At 67.2% G+C, this 9,319-nt stretch overlaps 1 protein-coding gene across 2 annotated transcripts; it reads left to right on the forward strand.

The window, feature by feature from the left end:
• Nucleotides 1-2,085: 2,085 nt before the first annotated feature.
• Nucleotides 2,086-9,176, forward strand: PLEKHH3 (pleckstrin homology, MyTH4 and FERM domain containing H3). 2 transcript variants are annotated; one of them, XM_082297155.1, is made up of 13 exons: nucleotides 2,086-2,355; nucleotides 4,310-4,365; nucleotides 5,030-5,118; nucleotides 5,250-5,444; nucleotides 5,624-5,781; nucleotides 5,940-6,063; nucleotides 6,261-6,558; nucleotides 6,655-6,862; nucleotides 7,093-7,229; nucleotides 7,348-7,468; nucleotides 7,547-7,996; nucleotides 8,069-8,260; nucleotides 8,342-9,176. In XM_082297155.1, exons 1-13 carry the CDS (start codon nucleotides 2,203-2,205, stop codon nucleotides 8,522-8,524), a joined length of 2,364 nt encoding a protein of 787 aa, XP_082153281.1. In that variant the 5' UTR covers nucleotides 2,086-2,202; the 3' UTR covers nucleotides 8,525-9,176. The 2 variants fall into 2 exon arrangements, with proteins under 2 accessions (XP_082153281.1, XP_082153280.1); XM_082297154.1 differs by having other exon boundaries at nucleotides 7,547-8,260.
• The last annotated feature ends 143 nt before the right edge of the window (nucleotides 9,177-9,319 follow it).

A 9,319-nucleotide genomic window follows, 5' to 3' on the forward strand; every position in this document is an offset into this window, starting at 1 on the left:
AGGGACCTGCGCCCTCGGATTCGGTCCCTCCGCGACTCCCCGGGGACAGCCCCATCCGTGCACGGACCTGCCCCAGTGAGCAGCTGGGCACGGGCAGCACCAGACAATCCGCACGGCGCCTGCACACGCCTGGGCAGAGGGAAGAGCAGCCCCACAGCGCCTGCTTGCCCTGCTAGTGCCTTCACTGCCCGGCGACCTGCCGGGCTGGGGTTCCCGCAATGTCACGCGTGTTGCAGGGGAACCCTGCAATGTCACGCGCTTCGCGGGGCGTGCAAAGTTACGCGTGCTCTGGGGATCCGTGCGGTGCCGGTGAGCCGGGTCGGTGGGTGCAACAGGCAGCTGGTTCCTATTCTCACAATAAACCCCGAACGAGTCCCGGTGGGCGAGAGTAGTCTCCGTCCTGGGCGGCGCTGCCCCGGGGGGTTTGTGGGGCCGGGGGCGGCTCCTTGGCCACCGGCGCTGACGGGCGATGCCTGCAGGAGGCAGCAGAACCTCGCGCTTCCCGGCCGCCCTCTGCTCGTCCCCGCCGCTGGAGGGACAGGGAGCTCCCGGACTGGGGACAGCAGAGACGCTCCGGAAAAACCCTCCTTGGGTCCTTCCCCGTAGGGCGGGGGCAGAGGGACGTTTCTCTCCCCTCCTTACTCCTCCCACGAGCTCCTCTGCCACGGCACATCCCGACCCGGAGGCTCCCCGGCACCAGGGTGCTGCGCTGGGGCTGGCCCGGCCCGGACACGTGGCGACCGACACATGACCACGGGCTGGGACATGGCGAGCGACACATGTCCCGCGGGCTGGCACACGGTGCCACGGGCCCGCAGCGCCGGGGCCGTGCGGTGTCCCACTCACCAGGCCTGGCTAAAGCGCTGCACAGTGCCGGGAACAGGATTGGGCTTGACTGTGGTGCAGCTGGTCATGGAGTCTCCCAGTGGAGCTGGGCATGCAGAGAAGCACCTCCCGGTCCTGCCGGGGCTGGAGGCTACTTCCCGTTCACCCCTGCTCTGCTGGGGATTAGACCAGGGCTCGACTGGAAGAAGCCATTCCAGAACATTCACCTACTGCTGGGCCAGAAACAGGTTATTGCTGACTCAGCAGCCGCAGAGGCACGGTGATGGGTCTCTGTCCCCCGAAGCCCTCAGTGAGGATCAAGGGCCAGATTCGCGCAGTTCTTGGCCAGACAGCACAGCTGCCCCCGCTGCCCACCCAGCCTGTGGTCTCGAGTGGTCCCGCTCCAGTCCTCCACTGCCCCCATAGCTGGTCGGCTCTGCTCGATGCCCGTGACTGCCCTGGCTGCACAGCCGGCCCCACACTGGCGGCTCAGCCCCAGGCACAATCCGGAGCAGGCTGCGTGGGAGGGGAACTGGCAGCTGGAGCTTCCTGCCTGCGCATCCCAGCACCCAGGCTCCCAGGGACGGCGGTGACCCAACAGCTGTAGCAAAGGCAGAGCCTTAACTCCTGGGGCTTCCGGAGTGGGGCCAGGGCCTGGACGCTGCCGCGGCACCCACGGCTCGAGGGTGCCGCAGACCCTCTGCCACTGGGCAGAGCCCGGGGCTGAGCTGAGCCACATAGTTGTGGCAGCGGGTGTGACCGCACCACGAACGCCCTTCACCAGCTCCTTTGGGGAAAAGCGCTATGAGGGCCTGCAGGACAGGCCTGCCCGGGCATGGTGCCCTCCTGCCCACGGTGTCCTCCTGCCCACGGTGCCCTCCTGCCCAAGCACAGAGCCCATGAAGCTGCCCGCTGGAACACACTTGGCACCGCACCGGGCTGAGTCGCCATGCTGGGACGGGCGCCAGCGCTGCCGCACGCAGGAGCCAGGGTAGCACATGATGCGGGTGCCGCGGGGCAGGGCAGGGGCCCGTGCCCTGTGTCGGTGCCCACACCGGGTGCGGGCACTGCTCAGTGACGGTGCCCCGTCAGGTGCCGGGCGTACCCGGTGCACCCCAGGTACCGCGGCGGCTCCGGGAGCACCGGCCCTACCGCAGCCCGGCCCCGCGCTGCCCCCGCCCCGCAGCTGACGCAGCGGCGGCCCCGCCGCCCCGGGCAGGAGCTCCGCCCCGGGCCGCGCGCGGCGATTGGCGGCGGCCGGTGACGCGCAGCCCGGCCCGCCCGGGGCGGCGGCGGGGCCGGCGGCCGGTGCGCGGGGCTGGGCGGCGGGCCGGTCCCGTCGCGTCCCGGTGCCGTCCCGTCGGTGTCGGCGGGGCGATGCCGTTCCCGGGCGGGCTGTGGTGGTTGCTGTGCTGTCGACGGGGCTTCACGCTGCTGCGGCGCGACTACGGCGAGGCGGAGCGGGAAGCGGACGGCGAGGCCGAAGAGGAGGAGGAGGCGTCCTTCGAGCTCCGCGCTCAGGGAGACCAGGTGGGGCCGGCACCGGCTCTGGGACAGCCACCGGGACGAGCACAGACGCCGCTGCCCGGGCGGTCCCACTCCGGGGTGGATCGTTCCGGCGGGTGCGGGAGAGCTGCAGCTCAGGGAAGCCTCCGGGCGGGCGCGGAGGTCCCGGGCCCGCGGGGCAGGGCCGGCCGTCCCGGGAGCCGCTGCCGGCTGGGTGCAGCCGGAGCCGGGCTCTGCCTGCTCCTGCCTGCTTCGGCCCGCGCTGCCCGCTCCTTAGGACAGGGGCCGCGGGGCTACCGTGCCGGACCCGCGGCGGCCCGGTGCGCGGAGGGGCCCCGGACTGCCCCGCCGGAGCGGGCCGGGACTGTCCCGGGAGCACGTGCCGGGCGCGGAGAGCGGGCCTGGATCTCCCCTCTCCGGCTGCTTCCTCTCTGGAGGGAAACGGAGTGGCGGAAACCGGTGCTTCCTCTGGCCAGGCTGCTTTTGCGACGGCTGATAGCGCGGGGTGCGGGGGGAACCCCGGCTCCCGGGGGCCTCCTGGCTGTCCCGGCGGTCTCCTGCACCGAGGGCCGTGGGGCCGAGTCCCAGCCCGGACTCAGTGGGTGGTGGCAGCCTGGTCCCGCTTGCTGTGGCCCCTCTCCCCTGCCCGCTGTGGGGGCTGCAGTGCGGCCCTGGCTGCGCAGGGCTGGAGGCAGCCTGAGCCCCCTACGCTGTCAATCCCGTAGCATCAGGTCCCCTTTCCCAGCAGTGCCAGCCCCCTGGGACGGTGGGAAGTGGGGACAGTGACAGGGCTGGAGCTGGGCCCTCTGGGAACTGGTGGCAGTGCCAAGGGCACAATTATGTCAGGAACCGTCTTTGGGCTTCCCGCATCCCGTGGGCCACACTGGCTCCGGGCTGGCGTGGGCGGCTGGTGACGCCAGCTCCCCTGGGAGCCTTTTGCTGTGGCCAGGGGGGTCCTTGGAAACCCACAGCATCGACTACCCCTTCGTGGGAACATGGGAGCAGCTACCCTGGCCCAGCCACCACAGCTCCTCTCCTGTTTATTTATATCCCTGAGAAGGAGCCGGCTGCCACCGCTGCCTCCTCTGGACTGCCCATGAGAAACTGGGCACTGCCTCCATGCCTGCAGCCCTGAGGAGCATGTGAGGCCCTCCCCAGTCTCGGCAGTGGGACAGTGTCTGGAGGTGCTGGCCCTGTGCACGGGTACCAGCACTATGTGACAGGTGCCCTTAATGCCACAGGTCAGTGGTGCCCGGCCCTGCCCCACAGCACAACCATACCTGCAGCAGCTCCCCCCTCCCTGTCACTATTTTTAGCATCTGTCTCTTTTTCTTGGCGTTGCGTGCTCTGGCCTGTCATGCCTCTGGCTGCCCTGTTGGGCTGCAGCTGGCAGGAGCTGCCGTGCATCTCCCAGGACAGCATTGCCGGTGCTTCCATGTCCCCGCACCCCACTCTGCTGGGCGCCCTGCCCGACCCGGTGCCTGCCTGTGCCTGGGCTCTGCCTCGTGTCCCAGCATGTGTGCCAGGGTTATCACGTGAGCAGCACTGTCCATGTCAAGTTGTGCTGCGTGAGGAGGAACTGACCCTGTCCTACTGCAGGGCCAGGGACTTCCCAGTGCTGCGTCCCACCGCCGCGGGCAGGAAGTCAGCGGCCCCATTACAATGGGACTTTGTGCCGTAAGCGTATTACTCAGCACTGACCTTGTGCAATTCTGCACGGTATTCAGCCAGCCGGGTCAGCTGAGGACACATGGCCAGCGCTCCCGCCGGCTGCCCCCGCACCCGGGGTGCCCCAGCTGCAGCCCTGGCTCCTGCCGTGGCCTTGCGGGTGCCAGGGCTCTTCTGCCCCATGGCAGCAGGATGGGAGCCTGTCTCTCTGGGCCCAGAGCTGGGTTGACAAGGAGGCATACAGTAATGGAGTGATGGCGAGGGTGCCAGCTAATGATCGTGGGGCTGAGATGTCTCCTTCCTCCCCCAGGGATCCCTGGAGGTGAGCCTGAGCCAGCCCACCCGCAGCAGCAGCGGCTCGGAGCGGTGAGTGATCTGCTGCCTCCGGTTTGCGTTGTGTCCCTTGTGTGGTGCTGTAGGAGCTGGGGATTGGCATGTTTTGGGAGGTTGCCCTGGTGCTGGCATGTGCCTAACTGTCCTGCACACAGAGCTAGCACCAGGCTGTGCTGCTCTGTCGGGTAGAGCAGGGAGTGGCAGAGCCGGGACTGCTCTGCTTGTCCCCATGCCTGGCGCATCCTCAGGCATGTCTCCATCCCTCTGCCATGCCAGATAGCTTGACTGCTGCGGGCTTAGCTGATGGGGCTGTGCATGACTCCTCCTGTGCCAGGAGGCTCTGCCAGGCTGTGTCCATCAGCAGAGGCTGTGCCCTGCAGCGGTCAGTGCTGAGGAAGACAGGGTGCTGGGGCACGGGGGCCTGCTCGCTCCCTGTACTTGCAGTACTGACGCTGCTGCCAACATTCCTTCCTGGTTGTTCATTTTCCGAATTCCTTGGCAGGGCCAAGACTGCAAACAGCTTATTTTTAGCCGGGGTCATTTGCACCCAGTGACTCTGCCGTGTTCCCACCGCAGGGCTGTGGGGTGCCCAGAGCCCCTTGGGACCTAGCTCACCCCAGCCCCGAGGCCAGCTCCCTGCTCAGGGGCTGTGGGAGACACCCACGGGCAGCTGAGCTCAGCCCCGTGTTGTCCTCAGGTCCCTGCTTGTTGCGGAGGAGATGCGCAGCCTCATCGTGGAGAAGGGCCCAGGGCCAGTGGAGGATGACCCTGATGCTCTTGTGAAAGGTGGGATTGTGCCCCAGCTGTGGCTGATCCCATCCCAGAGGGATGGTCAGACCTGCACAGACCCTTCCCTGTGCCGAGAAGCCCGTGGGGCCGGTGGTGCTGTCAGTGGGGCTGAGGGTTCCCCTTTCCAGGCTGGCTGCAGCGGGAGATGCGGGGCTGCATGAAGACGCCCTGGATCCGTCCTCGGAAGTACTGGTTTGTGCTAACACCTGACTCCCTGGACTACTACAGCAGCAACGAGAAGGGGGCCAGGAGGCTGGGCTCCCTTGTACTCACCAGCCTCTGCTCTGTGCTCTGGCCAGACAAGCAGCTCTACAAGGAGACTGGTGAGGTGCCCACACCCCTTGGCTGGGCCACATCTTCCCAGCCCCTTGTGCCCTGTGTTACCCTCCCAGCCCTTAGGGCCCCTTTCGCCCAGAGGAGAGGCTGTGCTGAGCCCTGGGGCGCTGAGCTGGCCTGGCTGGGATGCTGGTGGACAGGGGGTGAGTGAGTCTGTCCCTCGCAGGCTACTGGAGCGTGACGGTGTTTGGCAGGAAGCATTGCTACCGCCTGTACACGGAGCACCTGAACGAGGCTGTGCGCTGGGTGTGCGCCGTGCAGAAGGTCATTGACAGCAAAGCGCCTGTCCAAACGCCCACCCAGCTGCTCATTCGTGATGTGGAGGTGAGCCCATGGCACCGGGCTGCCCATGGCTGCAGCCGTAGGCAGCACTGGGATGAATGTTTGGGGCCTTGCATGCCCCAGGGTGGTGGTGGGGGTCTGTGCCAGGCACTCAGCCAGGTGAGCCCTCTGCAGCTGCTGCCATTGCTTTGCCCCCACAGGAGCACAGAGACAGCCCTGAGGTTCTGAAGCAGATCTATTGCTGCAACCCCATCCTGCGCTACACCAGTGGCCCCCTCTACGCTCCCCTGCTGCCCTTCCCCTATGGCAGCCTGGACCAAAGCGGTGAGGGGCGGTGAGGGGCACAGAGCTGGGTCCTACACTCCAGGCTGGTGGCACCGATGGCTGGGCTGGCTGCTCTGCGGGGCAGGCAGGCACTGGACTGGGGCCTGGCTGGCTCTGGGTGTGAGGACAGTGCCCAGCTGCTGGCTGGGGGTCCTGGGGAGGACCACGGGGCTGTTAACCCTCATCCCATCCCACAGCCCCTGGCCCCCGCAGCTACACCACGCTGCGCGACGAGGCTGTGAAGCTCTTCAACTCGCTGCAGCAGCTGGAGTCAGAGCGGGACCCAGTGCCGCTGATGCAGGGTGTCCTGCAGACCTGCCTGGACCTGCCGCCGCTGGTGGATGAGATCTACTGCCAGCTGGTGAAGCAGACTACGGAGCCGCCGGCGCCGGGCGGGCAGGGCGACCTGCACTACTGGCAGCTCCTCACCTGCATGAGCTGCACCTTCCTGCCCTCCCCGCCTGTCCTGCGCTTCCTGCGCTTCCACCTGGACAGGTGAGTGCCAGGGTGCCAGCTGCCATCAGGGAGCTCGCCAGGTGCCTGGTGCCTCTCAGATCAGTGCCACCCTTACCCTCCTGGCATTTCTTGCAGGACAGAGAACCGTTTCCCTGCCTCGGAGATGGCCAAGTACGCCTGCTTCATCCGGGAGGCGCTGGGAAAAACGAAGGGGAGGGAGTGCGTGCCCTCTCTGGAGGAGATCCTGGTGCTGATGCAGCGGCAAGAGATGATCTGCACAGTGCACTGCCCTGGGGCGCCCGCCTGCAGTGTGGCCATCAGTTCCCACACCACAGCCGAGGAGGTGAGGGGTTACAGCTGTGCCAGGCAGGGGACTGGGGACATTTTGGTGCTGAGGGCTGGGTGGGCAGTGTGCCACAGCAGGTGAGCAGGGTCTCTCCTAGCTGAGCCATGGTGGAGAGGGGCCAGGGGCTGTCTGCCTTTGCCCACCATGACCTGTCTGTGTCCCTTTGCAGCCCTGAGTGCCGTGGCCAGGGACACGTGGTCACCATCGGTTGCCTTTGTCTCGCCCAGGTGGCCCAGGAGCTTGTGTCACGCCTGGGGCTGTCCCAGAGCCCCAACCTCTTTGCGCTCTACGAGCAGTCCCGGCGACGGGAGCAGCCAGTGGGCAGTGCCACACTGCTGGCTGATGTCCTCACCAGGTTTGAAAAGTAAATGTCCTATTCTGCTGCCTATGGAGGAGAGGGGCTGGGGGAGCCACGGGTGGGGGTGGGACACACGATGTGGGGCATGTCCACAAGCTGATGGAGCCGGTCCTGTCTGCTGCAGCCTGGCTGGAGAGGACCGGGAGCAAGACCCACCGTGCCGGCTCTGCTTCAAGCACTACGGCTTCCTGGACACGGACAACGTCCCACGGGACAGCCTGGAGTTTGCCCTCCTCTTTGAGCAGGTGAGTGGCACACTGGGGTGCTGTGCTGTGCCGTGCCGTGGTGGCCATGCCGTGCCGGCTCACCCTGCTCTCTCACAGGCGCACGAGATGGTGCTGCGGGGCTACGTGCCCACATCAGAGGAGACGCTGCAGACACTGGCGGCCCTGCGCCTGCAGAGTCTCAACAGTGACTTCTCCACCCACGCACCCTTCCCGCGCCTGGAGGAGCTCTTCCCGCCCCACGTGCTGCATGCCCGGTTGCCGCCCCCGCCCCACCGGCCCCCCAGCAAGTGCCGGGGGGCCCGGCTGCGCGCAGGGCTGCTGGCCGGCGGGCTCTGGGGTCAGGCGCTGGCCAAGCAACGGGCGGAGCGGGACCAGCGCCTGCGGGGCCGCCTGCGTGAGGAGGGGGCCAGCACCATGGCTGCCATTGTGGAGAAGTGGAAGCTGCTGCAGGGCATGGGCCGGCCCGAGGCCATGGCCGCCTACGTGGCCTTGGTGCGGGAGTGGCCTGGCTTCGGCTCCACGCTCTTCGATGTCGACCTGCATGCGGTGAGGCCCCGGCTGGGCGTGGGGCAGGGGCAGCCCTGGCAGTGGGCAACCCTGACACCCCTCTCCTCGCAGAGCCCGGTGGGCTCTGGGCCCCAGCGCCTGTGGCTGGGCATCGGGGCCAAGGCCGTCTCGCTCTACAAGCCGGGGGAGCCTGAGCCCTTGGACAGCTTCTGCTATGGCCGCATCTCCTCCTTCGGTGCCTCTGACAGCAGCACCTTCCGCCTCTCTGTGGAGGATCGAGACCTGCTCTTTGAGACCTCCCAGGTAAGGGGCTGCCGTCCCTCCACCCTCCCCCTCTCAGCAAAGGTGCCCCGGACTGACCCTTTTTGCCCCCTCTACCTGCAGGTGGATGAGATCGCCCAGCTCCTCAACACGTACCTCGCCTCTGCGGGTGCCCAGCAGCTGCCCCGGCCCCAGGAGCCTCCCACCAGTCCCCCCACCTCGGAGCCCACTGTGCTGCCGCAGGGGCTCTGCCCTGGGGCTGGGCCCTGGCAGCACCAGCCACCAGTGGGTTCCTCCCACAGCTAGCCCAGCAGCTGGTGTGGCCATGCAGGTGCGCTGATGGCTAGCGTGAGAGGGCAGCCAGCCCAGCAGCAAGTGGCAGGTCTGTGCTGGCCCCCAGCTGCTCCGCAGAGCAGGGGGCCAGGGGGTCATGCTCCCCCCACTGCCATTGCCTTTCTGGCTATTCCCTTAATTTATTTTGAGACGCCTGCGCGCCCCACGTCTCCCAGCACTTTCCCTGGTGGGCAGTGGGGCCGCCCCGCTGCGGTCCCCCCACGCTGCCCCCAGGCCTGTCCCTGTCCCCTATACCCTGGTGCCTTTGCCTCCAGCACTTGTGTTGCCTGGCCACTCTGCTCGTGCCCCGAGGGCTTTGCCTAGAGCAGAGGGTACCAGGCAGTAGTGCTGTGCCATCATCTGTCTGTCCGTCCTCTGGACCCACCCCTTCTGGAAAGCTGCGGGCAGCTTTTGGCCAAGCTGCCCCGGGGACCCGTGGGCTCCTCCTAGATGAGTGGCTGGGCTCTGCGGTGGCCCTGTGGCCAGGCTTATGTCACAGGGGTGGCTGGTGGAGCGGCAGCTGGTACGGCTGGGGCTTGGCCCCTCAGTGTTGCCTCTGTAGAGTTTGTTGGTTCTGTCTTGGGATGGGGGGGTTGGTTGGTTGTTTTTCTAAATAAATGCACAAAGGAAAGGCTGGGCCTCCTGTCCTGGAGCGTGGGTTGACAGCAGGAGGCTGGGACAGTCAGATCCCTGGAGCAGCAAGGGCAGCGGGGCCTGGGACAGGCAGCGGGGAGGAGCAGCACAGCGTGTCCCTCTGGTCATTGCCAG

The sequence above is a fragment of the Coloeus monedula genome, assembly GCF_965178545.1.
Source record: "Coloeus monedula genome assembly, chromosome: 26".
Classification (NCBI taxonomy): Eukaryota; Metazoa; Chordata; class Aves; order Passeriformes; family Corvidae; genus Coloeus; species Coloeus monedula.

Excerpts from the sequence above, each read along its gene's own strand:
- PLEKHH3 (XM_082297154.1), top strand. The coding sequence starts at position 2,203 with ATGCCGTTCCCGGGCGGGCTGTGGTGGTTGCTGTGCTGTCGACGGGGC. Across the intron at positions 6,064-6,260 it reads TGGCAGCCTGGACCAAAGCG|CCCCTGGCCCCCGCAGCTAC; the intron begins GTGAGGGGCGGT and ends CCCATCCCACAG. Across the intron at positions 6,863-7,092 it reads CCCACACCACAGCCGAGGAG|GTGGCCCAGGAGCTTGTGTC; the intron begins GTGAGGGGTTAC and ends TGTCTCGCCCAG.